The following is a 19,430-nucleotide window of genomic DNA, read 5'->3' as shown; positions in this document are numbered from 1 at the left end:
TATAATAGCATACAGATTTAGTTATCAGTGAAATTATGTTTTGTAAAACAGGGCATTCTGAAATAGCTTATAACTTCAAAATTTTTAGAAACCAATATGCTGAGCAAATAACTTAAAATTAGTCACAAATACAAAGCAATAGTATTTCTATGAGAAACTAAAAAAAAACATTTTTATGGTTTACTCTGAATTATTTTCAGGGAAGGAGATGGTAGAAAATAGAATTCAAGTATTAATAAATAATTTAAATATTTATATTTGTCTTAGCTATTATAAGGATGGCATTTTATCTAAATGTATTCTTGCTGAATTAATGTTAAGTACATTTTAAAATACATAATGCTCAGATTGTCCTCAAGATAACTGTTTTTTTATCAATTAATTCTCTAAAAATGGAATTACATTTAAAAGCCTCAAAAGACCACTCAGCTACTCTGACAAAAAGCATCATCTAAATATTTTGTGCTGTCACCTAGCATTAAATATCTAAGATGACTGTAAAATTCACTTTTTCTCAGCAACTGGGATTTTATAAAAAATTACCCATACGATTTCACAAACATATTATGAATTATTAAACTGTTAATAACAATGCTTTTCTGTGTAAAACCCTAAAAGCTACAGAGCTAAAGAAGAGGAAGCAAAGATGAAAGAGAGAAAAAAAACTAGCCGCCCATTTAAACCACTACATGGCACAGCTGTTTAACAGTATATGCTCTGTCAAGATGAGGGTCAAGACTCTCTGTCAAGATGAGAGTCAACAGACTCTTTTCATAAGCAACTGGAAAGTAATAAGAAATGATTAAATCTTCTCCTTTAAAACTTTTTATGTGGTCCACACACCCAAAGGATGAAACACATTCCCATCAGTATGTGTGTTCATTATCAGGAATAAAGGGGAGTTGTGATTCACTCTCTCCCCTATCACGATTTCACACATTTAGGAGACTTTAAAATGCTCAGGTATAATTACAATGATACACTTGGAGAGTCAAGACAAGAACAGGGCATGATACTTGAAGCAAGTCCCAGGTCTCATCCTCCCTTATCTTTTCCCACTTGGTTTTCTAGACAGGCTATGATATTTGTTAACAAACCCAGAGCTTTCAGTGTTCTTGCTGTAGGCAGCAGAGGCCATGAGTAGAAGCAGGAAAGTATTTCAGATGATGAGCCAAAGTAAGTACTAAGAAGGCAGGTGGATGGGATTTGACTGCAGTGGTTATCATTCTGATCCAATGATGAATATAAAGATTAGGTTTTGGGATTGGATGAAAATAGTGATGCACCATGAGGATATAACCATGCTGGCAAAGGACAAAGGATAGAAAGACCCAGATTATAGATATGCACAATTAACTAAGCATATTCATCAATATATTAATGTCTACAAAGGAGAAGGTAGCTTAAAGTAATAATGGTGGATATGCACTGGGCAGTAGTCACAGAAAGAAAAAGTATCAAATGTAGCAGATTTTAGTAATGCGTGCGTGATAAGTTGCTTCAGTCATGCCCGACTCTTTGCGATCCCATGGACTGTAGTACGTCAGGCTCCTCTGTCCATGGAATTCTCCAGGCAAGAATACTGGCGTGGGTTGCCTTTTCCTACTCCAGAGGATCTTCCCAACCCAGGGATCAAACCCGTGTCTCTTATTTCTCCTGCATTGGCAGGTGGGTTCTTTGCCATTAGCACCACCTGGGAAGTCCCAGATTTTAGTAATAAGTCCTTTTAAATGAAATGCTTTTTTTACATCCCGTATATATATAGAGAGAGAAAGAGGGAAATATCATTACCTAATAGCTGCTATTCCATGTCCAATTTCATGTACAACACCGCTAATGAGGACTGCAGCGAAGAAATAGGTCAGTTGGTTGATGGGTAAATTAATGCCAGGAACCTGTTCAAAGAAACAATGACAAATACACATTTGGGCACCAAGAGACCTGGATGTTCACTCTGTACTAACATCTAAACTTCCAAATCCAATGTTCTGTAAGCTAAAAGTAATATAAACACTGATGGTCCACTTCTCCATTTCCATCACAATAAAAATAAAAACACGTTTTTTTATTTTTTAACTAAGCACATCAATCTAAAGAGAATAGGAAACACCAGATTAAAAAATTGAAATATTAGCTTCCCAAACTCTTTACCATGGGAAAGAATTAGGAAACCTGGCAAAGTGCCAGGAAAGTCAGAGAGACAGTGAAGGAGTCAGCAGCTGATTCATTCTTAAGGGCGGGAAGCCCGATGTGGGAATTCTTGTTACAATTCCCAGTCCTTCCGCCAAAGTGTTATTGCAAGGTTTCAAGTACTTATGTGAGTGATACAGGAAGTCTCCACCCCCTCTTCAGTCAGTTTCATTTTACTACTATCAAGTTATATGCGAGTTGATCATTAAAGGCAGCATAATCAGATCAGAAAGGCAGCATAATAAAAGTGCCTTATTGGTGTAGGAGCACCATGCCCTTCATTTTTTCTATTTCATCAGTTTGTCTAGTACATTGGTGATAAAAGCACTATCAAAATGACACATAAATATATTAAAATTGAAGTTTAATGCAAAAAGAATGCCATATGGAACATCAGTCAGTTCAGTTCAGTCACTCAGTCGTGTCTGAGTCCTTGCGACCCCATGGACTATGGCATGCCAGGCTTCCCTGTCTGTCACCAACTCCCAAAGTTTACCCAAACTCATGTCCACTGAGTCGGTGATGCCATCCAACAATCTCATCCTCTGTCGTCCCCTTCTCTTCCCGCCTTCAATCTTTCCCAGCATCAGGGTCTTTTCCAGTGAGTCAGTTCTTCACATCAGATGGCCAAAGTATTGGAGTTTCAGCTTCAGCATCAGTCCTTCCAATGAATATTCAGGACTGATTTCCTTTAGGATGGACTGGTTTGATCTTGCTGTCCAAGGGACTCTCAAGAGTCTTCTCCAACACCACAGTTTAAAAGCATCAATTCTTTGGCGCTGAATGAGAAAATGATCTGAGCCACAGTCAGTTCCTGGTCTTGTTTTTGTTGACTTCTCCATCAGCAAAAGAGCTTCTCCGTTTTTAAAAACTATATTTTTATTATAAACATGGTTTTGAAATCTGCCCCTTTCACAAATATATTACAAACATTTTCCTATGAATATTTTCTGGTTCAATATGATTTTTAATACCTGCATTGTATTCCATGGAGTAGACTGTTGGGCATTTCAATTGTTTTGAAAGGTTTCTGCTCTTACAAAATACTGTGATAAACATATTCAGTCTTAGATACATAAATATCTAGGGGATAAACTGTTAGGCAAGCATGGTTGGTTCACACTCTGGTGACAACATCAGGTGTGTCTGATGTTCTGGCTCCATTATACTATATAAGGAACCTTGAAGAAGTTTGGATTATTCCTCCAACACCTCATTTTCTACATCATTAATATGGAAATAACCATGTTATTTACCTGAAAGGGTGATTCTGAGGATTGCAAGAGATAATCCTTGTCTACTGTTTACATCATGCCTAACAGAGAGGTAATAAAAACAATTATACTTTAAAAATTTTGACACAGATCAAACTGCTCTCCAAAAGCAGACCCTTCCATAACCTTTGGCAAACTCATTTTATTCAAATCTGCAATTTCAGAGGAATAAAAAGCATTCCATTGTTTGATTTCTATTTCTTTGATGCTTATTAAGTTGAACACCCATTCCCCAACTTTTTGACCACTGGGAGATCTTTTGTGAGTAGCCTACTCCTGACTTGTCCATTTTTTTTTCTCCTTAGAGTATTGTGTTTTCTTATTGATTGTAAGATCACTTAAAATATCAGTCATCTGTTTTCTGTGATTCATGCCACAGATGTAGTCCCAAGTTTTTTGTCTTTTTATTTTGCTTTTGGTTTTTTATACACAAAAATTTTTATGTGATCAAATATATGGTTTTGCCATTAATTTTATGCATGTCTTTCTCATTCTGTGTTCCTATAAACAGAAACCTGATTTTTCTCCTTTCAAGGTCTTTTATAATTTCACGGTTTAATTTTAATTCAGTTACAGTTTCTTTTTGTGTATAACAAAGGGATTTCACTTTGAAGCCTTTTTTAGTAACTGAAGAAGAGATTCAAACCATGCTGCTTGGACTGCTTTCTAAATTCATTGATTCTAAGAGTCCTTTCTCTAGTTAAGAAACTAGCTTTCATAGTCATCATTTTTAATGTACTCATAAAATTACCCTGAATGACAATCCCATAATTTAAGCAATCCTCAATTATGTATTGTGGTTGTTTCCAATTCTTCATAAAGGTTAGGATAAAAAGCTTGATAAATACTACATTTTCTATAATTTGGAAGTATTTCCTTAACCTAGAGTCCCAGAGGTGGAAGTAAATGGTCAGAGGATATGTACATTTTTATGATGCTCATTATCTGAAGTTCTCTCTACTCAGACCCTATTAAGCAACTCTTTTCAAGAACATCACTTCAGTTCAGTCGCTCAGTCGTTTTTGCGACCCCATGGACTGTGGCGCCCCAGGCCTCCCTGTTCATCACCAACTCCTGGAGTTTACTCAAACTCATGTCCATTGAGTCTGTGATGCCATCCAACCATCTCATCCTCTGTTGTCCCCTTCTCCTCCCACCTTCAATCTTTCCCAGCATCAGGGTCTTTTCAAATGAGTCAGTTCTTTGCATCAGGTGGCCAAAGTATTGGAATTTCAGCTTCAGCATGAGTCCTTCCAATGAATATTCAGGACTGATTTCCTTTAGGATGGACTGGTTGGATCTCCTTGCTGTCCAAGGGACTCTCAAGAGTCTTCTCCAACACCACAGTTCAAAAGCATCCATTCTTCAGCACTCATCTTTCTTTATACTCCAACTCTCACATCCATACATGACCACTGGAAAAACTATAGCTTTGACTAGACGGACCTTTGTTGGCAAAGTGACGTCTCTGTTTTTTAGTATGCTGTCTAGGTTGGTCAAAACTTTTCTTCCAAGGAGCAAGTGTCTTTTACTTTCATGGCTGCAGTCACCATCTGCAGTTATTTTGAAGCCCAAAGAAAGAAAGTTTCTCACTGTTTCTATTGTTTCCCCATCTACTTGCCATGAAGTGATGGAACCAGATGCCATGATCTTAGTTTTCTGAATGTTGAGTTTTAAGCCAGTTTTTCACTCTCATCAAGAGGCTCTTTAGTTCTTCGCTTTCTGCCATAAGGGTGATGTCATCTGCATATCTGAGGTTATTGATATTTTTCCCGGAAATCTTGATTCCAGCTTGTGCTTCATCCAACTTGGCATGGCTCATGATGTACTCTGCATATAAGTTAAATAAGCAGGGTGACAATATACAGCCCTGACGTATTCCTTTCCCAATTTGGAACCAGTCTGTTGTTCCATGTCTAGTTCTAACTGTTGCTTCTTGACCTGCATACGTATTTCTCAGGAGGCAGGTCAGTTGGTCTTGTATTTCCATCTCTTTAAGAATTTTCCAGTTTGTTGGGATCCACACAGTAAAGGCTTTGGCATAGTCAATGAAGCAGAAGTAGACGTTTATCTGGAACTCTCTTGCTTTTTCTATTATCTAGCAAACGGATGTTGGCAATTTGACCTCTGGTTCCTCTCCCTTTTCTAAATCCAGCTTGAATATCTGGAAGTTCTCAGTTAACATACTGTTGAAGCCTGGATTGGAGAATTTTGAGCATTACTTTGCTAGCGTGTGAGATGAGTGCAATTGTGCAGTAGTTTGAGCATTCTTTGGCATTGCCTTTCTTTGGGATTGGAATGAAAACTGACCTTTTCCAGTCCTGTGGCCACTGCTGAGTTTTCCAAATTTGCTGGCATATTGAGTGCAGCACTTTCACAGCATCATCTTTTAGGATGTGAAATAGCTCAGCTAGAATTCCATCACCTCCACTAGCTTTGTTCATAGTGATGGTTCCTAAGGTCCACTTGACTCTGAATTCCAGAATGTCTGGCTCTAGGTGAGTGATCACACTATCGTGATTATCTGGGTCGTGAAGATCTTTTTTGAATAGTTCTTCTGTGTATTCTTGCCAACTCTTCTTAATATCTTCTGCTTCTGTTCGGTCTATACCATTTCTGTCCTTGATTGTGCCCATTTTTGCATGAAAAGTTCTCTTGGTATCTCTAAGTTTCTTGAAGCGATCACTAGTCTTTCCCATCCTATTGTTTTCCTCTATTTCTTTGCACTGATCACTGAGGAAGGCTTTCTTATCTCTCTTTGCTATTCTTTGGAATTCTGCATTCAAATGAGTATATCTTTCCTTTTTTTCTTTGCCTTTCACTTCTCTTCTTTTCTCAGCTATTTGTAAGGCCTCCTCAGACAACCATTTTGCCTTTTTGCATTTCTTTTTCTTGGGGATGGTTTTGATCACTGCCTCCTGTGCAATGTCATGAACCTCCATCTATAGTTCTTCGGGCACTCTGTCTATCAGATCTAATCCCTTGAATCTGTTTGTCACTTCCACTGTATAATCGTAAGGGATTTGATTTAGGTCATACCTGAATGGTCTAGTAGTTTTCCCTACTTTCTTCAATTTAAGTCCGAATTTGGCAATAAAGAGTTCATGATCTGAGCCACAGTCAGCTCCTGGTCTTGTTTTTCTGACTGTATAGAGCTTCTCCATCTTTGGCTGCAAAGAATATAATCAATCTGATTTCAGTATTGACCATTTGGTGATGTCCATGTGTAGAGTCTTCTCTTGTGTTGTTCGAAGAGGGTGTTTGCTATGACCAATGCGTTCTCTTGGCAAAACTTTATTAGCCCTTGCCCTGCTTCATTGTGTACTCCAAGGCCAACATCAGTGTACCTTTTTCTACATATCTGTTCCTTTCCCATGTTGCCAGGTATCTGTCTATTCAGACCTATAGTTTCTTTATCTCTGATATCTCTCTAAATTGATGTACTTAAGATTCTCATACATTTCCTCTATATCATAAATTATTCAGGTTATCTTACCTTTATTTCAAATAAATCAGTAGGCTTGATCCAATAGGATATTGATTCCTTTTCCTTTTTACATCAATGGGTTTAATAATGAAATAAGGTAAGGATTTGAGTATGTGACTATATCAACAGATGGTAGGTCTTATTTGCTGGCAATGGTACTTGACTGCCCATCTGTCTCAGCCATGATCACACAGGGCATTAGATGTACCAGAATACTGACCTCTCAATAACACAGAGTGTCAGGTTTTTGGGAATTAATATTGAATGAGGCCATAGATAATTACAGAATAAACAGAAAGTTAGTTCTTTGAGCTACAAGTGTTCATATCAAAGTCAGGAGATATAACAAACCTAAACAAAAACATGCCAGGTAGATACACAGAGGGCAGTGGACTTCTTAATGGCTCCAATGCATGGCTCTCCTAAGAGAGTCAATATTTTGTGAGCTCTATGAATAAGCGGAAAAGAAAACAAAAGAAATAATTTCTTCTCTAAATATCACTTTGCCATTCAGGTAATGACTTTTTTGGACATGACACCAAAAGCACAAACAATAAAAGTAAAAATCAACAAATGAGATTACGTTAAACTCAAAAGCTCCTGCATAGTGAAAGAAACAATCAATGGCAGCCTACAGAATGTGAGAATATTTCTGCAAACCATGTACTGGATAAGGGGTTAATATCCAAAAGATATAAACAACTAACAAAACTTAAAAACAAACAACCCCTTCCTCAACAATCTGATTTAAAAATGAGCAGAAGTACTAGTTCCAAAGAAGACCTCAAAATGGCCAAAAGACACATGAAAAAATGTTCAACATTACTAATCATCAGGGACATGCCAATTAAAACCACAGTGAGATAACACCTCACACCTGTTAGAATGGCTATCATCAAGCAGAGAAGAGGGATTTCCCTGGTGCTCCCAGTGCAGGGGTTCTGGGTTTGATGCCTGATCAGGAAACTAGATCCCGCAAGCAGAAACTAAGATCCTGCATGCCTCAGGTAAGAACTAGCACAGCCAAATAAATTTTACAAAAAAGAAGAGACAACACATGTGTTGGCAAGGATGTGGTGAAAAAGGAACCCTAACGCACTGTTGGTGGAAATATAAATTAGTCCAACCACTATGGAAAACAATATGGAGGCTCCTCAAAAAGTTAAAATAGATCTAACATATGATCAATCAATTCTACTTCTGGGTATACACCCAAAGGAAATGAAAATATTTTGATGAGGTATATGCATATCTATGTTTATCACTTTGTTTATCATTTTGGCCACCTGATGTGAAGAACTGACTCATTTGAAAAGACCCTGATGGTGTGAAAGATTGAAGGCAGGAGGAGAAGGGGACGACAGAGGATGAGATGGTTGGATGACATCACAGACTCAATGGACATAAGTTTGAGTAAACTCCAGGAGTTGTTGATGGACAGGGAGGCCTGGCGTGCTGCAGTCCATGGGGCCGCAACCGAGCAACTGAACTGAACTGATGTTTATCACAATAGCAAAGATTATGGAAATGACCCAAATGACCACCAATAGATGAATGGATGAAAACAATGTAGCAATATACATACACAATAGAATATTATTCACGTATGAGAAAGGAAGCTATCCTGCCATTTGCAACAACATGGATAGACCTTGACCACATGATGCTAAGTGAGATAAGTCAGAGAAAAACAAGTACTAAATGGTATCACTTATATATGGAATCTAAAAACGTCCAATCTGTTAAAAAAAAAAAATAGGGTAAAATGGTGGTTACCAGAAGATAGGGGGTGCTGATAAGAATGAGCGTTTAAAGGTACAAAGTTGTAATGAGTAGCAAATAAGCCACAGAGATCTAATGCACAGTATAAAGACTAAAATCAATAATACTATACTACAATAATATAATCTGATAGATATTGCTCCAATGGCAATATTACAATAAATAAATGTATGAAAGTAACATGCTGTATACCTTAAATGTACAAATTGTAATATGTAAAATTCATCAAATAAAAAATTAATTTAAAAAGCCTGTTAGCTTCTTTGTGCCTGTGGATGACGCCATGTAAGCATCACTGAAGTCTCCTCCACTACAGTCAAGTCTAAGTTGGAGTTTATCAAAGAGCCCAGAAAGCCTGTGGAAGCTCTTCATCAGAGGTCTGAGCTTTGAAACAACCAATGTGAGTCTGAGGAGCCATTCTGAGCTTTGGGGTACACTCAGACTGTGTGGTAAGGAGGGATCCAAATACCAAGCACTCCAGAGGCTTTGGGTTTGTCACATACACCACAGTGGAGGAGGTGAATTCGATTATGAATGTAAGACCACACAAGGTAGATGGAAGAGCTGTGGAACCAAAGAGGGCTGTCTCAAGAGAAGATTCTCAAAGACCTGGTGCCCACTTAACTGTGAAAAAGATTTTTGTTGGTGGCATTAAAGAAGATAATGAAAACAGTGCCTAACATGTTATTTTGAACAGTATGTGGGGAAAAAAGTGACTGAGGCAACGGCAAAAAGAATGCCTTCTGTAATCTTTGATGACCATGACTCCATAGACAAGATTGTCATTCAGAAATACCACACTGTGAATGGCCACAACTGTGAAATAAAGAAAACCGTATCTAAGCAAGAGATGGTTAGTGCTTCACCCATCCAAAGAGGTGGAAGTGGTTCTGGAAACTTTAGTGGTAGTCATGGAGGTGGTTTTGGTGGGAATGTCAACTTTGGTCATGGAGGAAATGTCAGTGGTTGAGGTGGCTTCAGTGGCAGCCATGGTGGTGGTAGATATGGTGGCTGTGAGAATGGCTATAATGGATTTGGTAATGATGGAAGCAATTTGGAGGTGGCAGAAGCTATGATGATTCTGGCAATTACAGCAATCAATCTTCAAAGTTTGGACCCACGAAAGGAGAAAACTTTGGAGGCAGAAGTTCTGGCCCCGATGGTGGTAGAGGCCAATAATTTGCCAAACCATGAAACCAAGGTGGCTATGGTGGTTCCGGCAGCAGCAGTAGCTATGGCAGTGGGAGGTTTTAATTACTGCCAGGAAACAAAGCTTAGCAGGAGAGGAGAGCCAGAGAAGTGACCAGGAAGCTACAAGTTACAACAGATTTGTAAACTTAGTCAAGCACAGTGGTGGCAGCACCCTGCTGATTCGAAGAAGACATGTTTTAGACAATGCTCATGTGTATGGGCAAAAAAACCCTCGAGGATGATATTTGTGACTAATTGCACAAACTACTTTAGTTTCTAATCTGTGGGAAGTGTAAAGCATTTCATTTCAACAAAGAGTTTTAACGTAGTTTTTTTGTACCCATGCTGCTGCTGCTGCTGCTGCTAAGTCACTTCAGTCGTGTCCGACTCTGTGCGACCCCTAGACGGCAGCCCATCAGGCTCCTCCATCCCTGGGGGCCTGGCCCATGCTATTGATTGCCAAATGTAGTAGTCTGATTATGATGCTGAATAAATATCTTTTAAAACAAACAAACACCCCCCCCCCAAAAAAAAACTCGTTAAACTAAAATAAAACTAAAAAGCCAAAGAAAAAAAAACCAAAAAACCTTTTCCTATTCTAATCCTAGAAGTCACAGGCCAGTGATCGTATTTCCTCTAAGCTTGCTTCTTTCTCTACTATCCTCTTCCTTGGCAAACAATAGCCAATCATGTAGCCTGAGAGTCATCCTCAACTCCTCCTTCTCCCTGCAGCCTCACATTCACTTAATCACTGAGGTCTGTGAACTCCACTTCAGAAGATCCCTTCAATCCAGCCCTTCATTCTTCTTATCATTAATTTAGTTTAGATCTTTATAACTTCTGACATGAATTATTCCAAATGCCCTCTCAAATGGCCTCCTCATCTTCAGTGAAACCTTACTCCAGTCCATTTTGCATAGACTTGTTATATACAGATAAAATCAAAACTTCTTAGAATGGCCTTTCATAAACCAGACCCTGCTTTTATATCCCATTTTAGCTCCTATACCTTATACCTTCCACCATATATCTCTTAGATACAAGTCAAAGTTACTTTATAGTTCCTTGAGAAATTATTGGTCTTTCTTAAAGTCAGTGGTGGGTGAGTGATGGACCCATCATTTACTAGCTGTGACCACAGGCAAGTGACTTAACAGCCCGGTGCCTCGGTTTTCTCATCTGTGAATCAGGGATAACAACAATACTTATTCCTAGATTGCTATAAGAATAAAATACTGAATCACTATGCTGTACACCTGAAACTAACACAATTGTAAATCAACTATACTTCAATTTTTAAGTCACTAACATTCTGCTTCATTAAAAATGTAACATCCATGATTCATGGAAATGGAAACTGTTAATGAAACAAATTTTAAATAAAAGGTATTTGGTGGTAAAGGACCCTTTCAAACTCTGGAAACATGAATTGATAGGGTATAGGTCTACACATGTTCTTTAAAGTGGGAATTATAATAAGTAGCTTACAGTCAAAGAAGTACAACTCAGCATATTATTCTTCACATCAAGAAATCACAGTGATCATTCAAAAGGTCTTTTACCTTTAATTAAAAGGATATTATTGCTTACAGTCTGAAAGCCATGAAGAATAAAGGGGAACACTTCGCATAGGATTAAGACACAATTTATTTCTACATTAAAGAGACTTTAAATCAGTATGCTTATTCCTTGACAGTAACAATTATTCAACACTTCAGGAAGACAACATGAATTACTAACTAGGTATAAAATAAGCTACAAGAATATAATTTACAACATAGGGAATACAGTTGATATTTTATAATAACTATAAATGGAGAAGGAAATGGCAACCCACTCCAGTGGTCTTGCCTGGAGAATCCCAGGGACGAGGGAGCCTGGTGGGCTGCCGTCTATGGGGTCGCACAGAGTCAGACATGACTGAAGCGACTTAGCAGCAGCAGCATAAATGGATTACAACTTTTAAAAATTGTGAATCACTGTATTGCACACCTATAACTTATATAGTATTGTATGGCAACTATATTTCAATTAAAAAAAACAAATCTGCACTGGAAAAAAAACATGAATTAAATCTAACACTTGTGTAATTGTTCACAGTCTTGCTGGCAGTTCATTTGTTCTATTATTACTATTCCTACTCTTCCTCCTACTACTACATATTGCAACAATTCTTTGCTATATTCTTACTAATGATTTTGTTTAAGCAACTAATTTGAGAGATTGTAAGACTTTTGCTATATTTTCACATTTATATTATGGATAGGAATTATGCTATCCAGAAGAAATATATTATATCTATGTTTCAACAAAGCTACTTAGAGCAGTAATAAGGCACTTACCACAACTTGGAGCACCTGTTCATTGTAAAGTGAGGAAGAGGAGGAGGAAGAGGAGGAAGAAGAGGAAGAGGAGGAAGAATGGGAAGAGGAGGAGGAGGAGGAATAAGAAGAGTCAGCCATCATTTGGCCTAAAGTCTGTATCAGCGTTTTCCCCAGAAGAAAAAAAGAGCTGAACATGGCAATTACGCCAAACACCATTCCAAAATTGAACCTGTCAAGAGGAAAAAAAAATATATAAATGTACAATCCCTCACAATCCACGGACTAAAAAATATGTTAACCAGCCACATTTCATAGCTTCAAAACAATGTCTAAAAATGTCAATAACTCTTGCTTCTTTTTCCTACCTGAACTTCAGATACTTGACTGAAGCACAGGTACTTGGCTCTTTAAGCAGTTCTAATTTACAATTCTCTCATAACTGAAGGGGGCTTCCCTGGTGGCTCAGTGGTAAAAATTCCACCTGTCATACAGGAGACGTGGAGTCAGTCCCTGGGTCAGGAAGATCCCGTAGGGAAGGGCATGGCAACCCACTCCGGTGTTCTTGTCTGGAGAATCCCCATGGACAGAGAAGCCTGATGGCCTACAGTCCATGGGGTCACAAAGAGTTGGGGATGCGACTGAGCAGGCACAGCATGGCACATAACTGAAGAGGCTGAATGTTGTTCCCAATAAAAAGTTGGTTTCCATTCATATTGTTTTTCGCATTTACATAGCATGTTTTTATCTTATTCTCACACAGTTATGAAAGCTCTTTGACATTATAGAAATCCATTCTTTTTCATCTACCGATTCTACTGTTTGGATTTTATTTTAGTTGAATTTTGTCATGGGTTTAAATAGTAATGTGGTAAAACTTAAGAACAGTTTCTTCTACTGTTAATAATTACAAGTCATTCTTCTATAGTTGGGAATAATCTATTACATTTTCTAACTTTTTGATAAGCTGTGTTTTTTCAAGGAACTTGTCAATTTCATTTAAATTGTCAAATTTATATGTATAGAACTGTTCACAATAGCTTCATCTTTCAAAATGAGTCTCACTCCATGCTGTCACTGCTAAGGGCCTGGGTTCAATCTCTGCTTGAGGAAGTATTAATAAAATTCCACAAGTTGTGTAGAACAGTCAAAATAAATAAATGAGTCTCAGAATCTATAGTAATATTTCTTCCTCCAATTCTGATTTTTAGTCGTTTTCTTTTTTTGTTGATCAGTCATGGTACGGGTTTATCAATTTTACTAATCTTTTCAAAGAATCAGCTTTTGGCTTTGTTGATTTTCTCTACTGTATATTTCCTATTTCACTGATTTCTGCTCTTTATTATTTCTGTTTTGTCTGCTTTGATTTGCTCTTGCATTTTCTGCTTTTTGATGACCTCATTATTGATATTTAGCTCTACTCCAGCTGGAGCTAAATTTTTAACAAAAAGGAATTTAGACAAAGGCCCTCTACTCTCATACTAAAAATTCTTCAGCTACAGAAACTGTCAGTCTATAGGGTGTCCCGGAGAGCATTATAAATCCCCTAACCATAAACACTATAAACTATGATTTTTAAAATATTTTAAATTAAAGGGATAGGCCTAGCATAGCCAGGGAGTCCAGGACCCTGCTGCTGCGATCTGGCTGGCGTTGGTTTGTGCATATGCTTTATAGGAGGATAAATATTTTAAATATCCTTCCTCTGGATGGGTATCATAGACGAAGTACAGAGGAAAGCCTGCAGACTTTTGGAAGCCCTACTACTCCCACAACCCTTGTTTCTACGTATGATGATGGAGGAGAGAATTTTCTAAGATTGTTTTCCTGGTGGAAAATGCTCCACATGCGTTTTGCTTTTCCACTGATGTATAACTTCCATGGTAAAATGTGTAAGTCTGAAGCGTACTACTCACTGAATTTTTATGTATGTACATACACCCATGTGTCCACCACCCAGATCAAGACAGAGAATCTTGACTGTGAATGTGTGCAAAGCACGATGATGCAATCCCATACATTTATATAAAGCCAGAAAGTTTTTACATGGTCAACATTTTAAAACTCAGTAAACTGAAAACGATGGAAACAGTTCATTTAACACGTACTTCTCAGGATCACAATTACTAATCTAAACCAAAAAAGAGAAAATGAAGAATACCACTGGTAAAGCATCCTTGCTTTCCGCCGTCCCCAACTATAAAAGGCACGATTGAAAACAGCAGTCTGCCATCTTATGTGAAAAGGGGAGATGCTCAATCCATTGTTTTCCAGCCAGTCTTCATAAGAATGCTTAAAATATACAGATGACTGAGAGAGAAAGAAAAGTTTCACATCACTCAATTTGAAGAACAATTTATAATGTTTAAGAAAATTTTGAAAAAGCAGTGTTTTCTACAGGAAAGCAAGATAGCAACTAATCAAATGTTTATAACTTTTAAAGCTTTACATTTATCTATTTTTTCAGGATATTAAAGTATAAGTCTTGGACTAGCTGGTCTGCTGAGGTCAGAGTCCGGCAAACTACGGCCCATGGGCAAAAAATGTTTGCTTAGAACAGCATTGTCCAAAAGAAATATGTGAGATACAAGTGCAAGTCACATGTGTAATTTAAAATTTTCCAGTAGCCAAGAAAATTTAAAAGGCAAATAGAAACAGATTAATTTAAAAGTATTTTTAACTAAAAATAACCAAGATATTATCATTCAAAATACAATCAATATAATTATTGAAGTATTTCACATTCTATTTGTTTTCTTACTTACTTATGCACTAAGCCTTTGAAATTCAATGTCAACTTTACACTTAAGAGCACATCTCAGTTCGGACTAGCCCCATTTCAAATGCTAGATGGCCACATGTAGTTAGTGGCTACCACACAGGACAGCACAGGGCTAAAAGCCTTGTTACACAGCAAGAGGTCTTGTGTTATAATTAAAAAAGACCCCCAGCCGATCCAACAGAGGGGACAGGTTATTTGGAATCAGTGCTTTCTATACTCTTTTGAGCAACAACCCTAAGCACTTACCCTGGATTTGACCATGTAAAAATACAAAATTTATCAAAAGTCATCTTAATCTCAGTGACTCCTTAACATTCTTTGGGGTTGGGGAGACAGCTGCTTATATGCAGCTCAACAAACAGTTTTATCATTAGGAAAGTTTGAAGTCCTTGAGTAATGTAGGATTTTGGACAATATAAGGCTGCTTTATATACACTGCTACTGACCTCTTATCTGTTACAGTAAGTATGATAAGTATTTTGTCATATAGATGCCCATCCATTTGAGAAATTTCTCTGTCTCTAGAAGGATATTTCAGTCTTATCAGTCATAAATATGATCTGAGTGTGAATATAGGTATCTGTTTGCCTTTGGATCCATAATGTTCTCTGCTCTCAATCTTCAGGTGAAGTTTTAAACCTGTTTATTTTCTAGGACTTGGAAAAGGAGAGTGACACACCCTTTCAGGTGTCTACTGAGGAAATCCTAGACAAACTATGGGTAGAACAGCAGACCAAGCTGGGAGCAGAGAAACCAAAGGTGCAGGCTCCTAAAACCCAAGATTTCTCCATTCCCCAGGCAGATACTTTGAATGAGAGTTAGGTCTTCTGCCTAAGGAACAGTGCTCTCTTAGGGAGTTAAGGGCTGTTACTGAACTTAAAGTGACATCCTGATCACCTCATACACTGGACTAGACTATAAAGGTTTGAAAAAATTACTTTTATTTTGGATTTCTGTCACATATGCAACACGAAATCATGTGAGTTTGTTTTTTCCAAATAACAAAATCACTGTGTAAATAAGCACTGGCATGTACTGCTTATGACATGCTAAGCACTATGCCAAGTGTGTGCAGAGGAAGCACCTGGGGATCTTACGAGGATGCAGATTCTGATTCTGTGGGTCAGGAATGAGGCCTAAGAGTCTACATTTCTGACAAATTCCCAGATGATGCAAATGCTGCCAGTCCTTGAATCTCAGCTTGAGTGGCAATGGGCTCTACGTGGATGAATAACATAATCCTCTCTATAATATCAGGAGGTCTTTACAACTATTACACCTATTTTAAAGATGAAGAAATAGAGGAACAGAGAGAATTTTTGCCCAAGGTCACAATGGTTAGGAAGTGGCAAAGCCCAGCCCCGTGCTCTAAGGATTCTACTGTATTATCTTTTCACTTCGCAAGTTTTGTTTCCCTGGTGGCTCAGATGGTAAAGAATCTACCTGCAATGCGGGAGACTCAGGTTTGATCTCTGGGTGGGGACGATCCCCTAGAGAAGGGAATGGCTACTCACTCCAGTATTCTTGCCTGGGGAATTTCATGGACAGAGGAGCCTGGGGGGCTACAGAAGTCAGACATAACTGAGTGGCTAACACACTTTGAAAGTTTAAATACAACAAAGTAACATTAAGTATCATTTCATTCTAACATTAAACTTAAAACACACACACTACAGTATTCTATTTAAAACAGTATTCATAACATGAAGGTTTGAATTAGTCATAATTGGAACTTTCATTAAATATTAGAGAAGTTACATGATTTCATTCCTCGCATACAATACCCCCGCCCCCAATATGCAACTTCAAAAGGCTGCTTGAAGCCTGTGGTCAGACAATTGTTAATATCCGCTACCCAAGTAACTTAAGAATGGGCTGCGTACGAACGGTCTGTGGCAGTGCAGGGGGACAGGTATTAAGTGGGGGGGGGGGGAGGTTAGCGTGAAGAACAGCGTATAAGATACAAAGTAGAATTCGAGTACTTAATAGTTACGTAAATCCTCGCTACTTTTAAGTGAGGTCAGTTAACTAGCGGCATTGGCAGCAGTTAGGAACGGGTTAGAAATGCAGAATCTTAGGCCCCCGGCCTAGATCTGCAGAATCAGAATGTGCTTTTTAACCGGAACTGCAGACGATCGTACGCACTTTAAAGTCTGAAACCACTGATCTAAATCACTTTGATTTAAATTCATTCCAATACCAGACTCTCTGGAGAGTCGCGACCTTAAAGACGAGGGCAAACAATGCCTTTCTCAGGCAGACATTTTATTTTCCTCTCAGGTGCAGTGTCGTGGGGTTCGGCGAGCCCTCCCGAGCCCACTACCGGCGCCTCCCGGGCAGGACCCGAAGGCTGCGGGGCCTAAGGAGCCCCGCAATGCGACTGCGGCTGATGCGCAGGTCACCACTCCCTTCCCGCAGCCAGCCGTACTTTATTTACTCCACCGGACCGCGCTCCACGCGGAAGGCCGCAAGTGGACACCGGCCGCACGGCTTCCATTCCGGGAGGCACAGGGCAGGGGAAAAGACCTCGGATCCCGCGCCCTGACCCTGAGCACCACGGGCTTGGGCCTTAGGCCCGAGGCCCTCACCTTCAACACCAAGTCGGTCAGGTAGACGGCAGTCCAGCCGCCCACCACCACTACCACCAGCGATACAGGAATCATGGCAGCGGCGGGGGCAGCGCAGGGAAGGCGAGCGCCGGCGTCCTCCCTGCGAGCTGCAACCAGCTGACCGCGCGGCGCCTACAGCCCCAGCATCTGAGCAGGGACCAAGCTGCCACGGGTTCCTTTCTCGTAGTGGCCTCGTTTCCTTCCGGATCCTTCTGGTGGGACACTCGGCCCGCACAGCTCGCACCGGAAAAGTGGGCGGGGGCTTATTTTCGCGGAACACTTAGGCGCCACAGCATCAGCTAGCTTACGGCTTCGAGCCCTCTAGCGATTTCTTAGTCTTTGGCCCTCCCTGCTGTCTGGTCTCCATTCTGTCTGGTCTCCATTCTCTTTGGTTCTGGTCTGGGGTGTGTAGTTCCTTTTAATCTAGTTAGAGTTTGGGGTCATCCGAAATAATAATCGTCTCCGCCACTCAGACGATCTTAGGTATCCAGATTTAAATTATGTTCAATCGTTCTTTTTATTAAAACGTTATTTACACATAGAGAAAACACAATACAGATTTCAACTGTTTCGATGAGTTTTGATAACTATATATCCATGTACCCTAATCAAAATAGAGAACGTTTCCATCTCGGGAATTTTCTTCGCTCGCTTCTCAGTTAATCCTCTTGTCCTCTGCCCATTCCTACCCCTCGTTTTCTTTGTAAAAACTTTGTGTAAATAGAATCATACAATAAGTACTCTTTTGTGTCTGGCTTATTCTGTTCAACATATTTTTGAGCTTTAGGTTCATTTCCCAACCTTTTCCATTATAAAATTTGAGATTGGTGCTGCATTTAAAAAAAAAGTTCTAAACATGTTTACATATTTTTGTATGTTGACATGTACTTGATTATATATTGGCCTGGAGCAGTGGTTCTCAACCTTGGCTGTAACATTAGGATCACCAGGGAACTTTAAAAATTCCTGATGCCTGTTCTGTAGCTTAGACCAATTGAATCAGAATCTCAGAATGGGACCCAAGCCCCCGTATTTTTTAAACAGGTCATTCTACTTTGCAGGCAAGATTGAGAACCAGTCAACTGGATGATTTCTAATGGGAAGGAAAACTAATATTTATGGAGTTGTGTGTTTTTTTTTTTTTTTTTTTTGCATTCTCCTAATGCCCAAGCCTTTAAAAGTTAAACTTGTTTTAGCTCTCTGGAAAAGCATCAGCAGCAATAGTAATACTAATCCGAAATATTGAGAATACCATCTTAAGAATAATAAGTATCCCAAATAAAAATGCCCCCTCAGCCCCTTGCAAAGTAAAAATATAGTGAATACAAGAAACCTGTATGAGAGATACTGCTACTCATTTGCCTCACTCTCTCATACTTTTCCTAAAGTTTTAATAATTTAGCACCATTTCTTCCAAGCTTCAAGAAACCTTATGATTCAGTTTTACATCTTCTTGCATATATGTGTGTATATGTGTTGTTATAAAATGTTTCAATTTATTTTGAACAAGTGAAGTCGCTCAGTCGTGTCCAACTCTTTGCGACCCTGTGAACTGTAGCCCACCAGGCTCCTCCGTCCATGGGATTCTCCAGGCAAGAATACTGGAGTGGGTTGCCATTTCCTTCTCCAGGGGATCTTCCGGACCTAGGGATCGAACCCATGTGTCCCGCATTTCAGGCAGAGGATTTAACCTCTGAGCCAAACAAAGCTGGGTATAATTATAAAAGTTTATATTCAAGCACCCTGTGATGTCACAGTTTTCCATGTACAGGTATCCCAAAAGTCTTTATGCAG

General features: G+C 39.0%; 1 protein-coding gene and 1 pseudogene across 2 annotated transcripts in view; one reads left to right on the top strand and one right to left on the bottom strand.

Moving 5' to 3' along the window:
• The window catches only part of MBTPS2 (membrane bound transcription factor peptidase, site 2), a 47,619-nt gene extending 29,755 nt beyond the window's left edge, over positions 1-17,864 (bottom strand). The window contains exons 1-4 of one of the 2 annotated variants that reach the window (XM_044937463.2): positions 17,616-17,864; positions 14,407-14,555; positions 12,267-12,477; positions 1,792-1,895 (exon numbers count right to left, since the gene is read on the bottom strand). In XM_044937463.2, coding sequence (XP_044793398.2) covers positions 1,792-1,895; positions 12,267-12,477; positions 14,407-14,555; positions 17,616-17,690 — 539 coding nt within the window. In that variant the 5' untranslated portion in view covers positions 17,691-17,864. The remainder of the gene's footprint in view (positions 1-1,791; positions 1,896-12,266; positions 12,478-14,406; positions 14,556-17,615) is intronic. The other variant, XM_025277131.3, reaches the window with a different exon arrangement.
• On the top strand, positions 7,950-9,987 carry LOC112582102 (annotated as a pseudogene).
• Positions 17,865-19,430: the final 1,566 nt, after the last annotated feature.

This window comes from Bubalus bubalis, chromosome X (genome assembly GCF_019923935.1).
Source record: "Bubalus bubalis isolate 160015118507 breed Murrah chromosome X, NDDB_SH_1, whole genome shotgun sequence".
NCBI lineage: Eukaryota > Metazoa > Chordata > Mammalia > Artiodactyla > Bovidae > Bubalus > Bubalus bubalis.
This window is presented reverse-complemented; position numbering and strand designations above follow the sequence as displayed.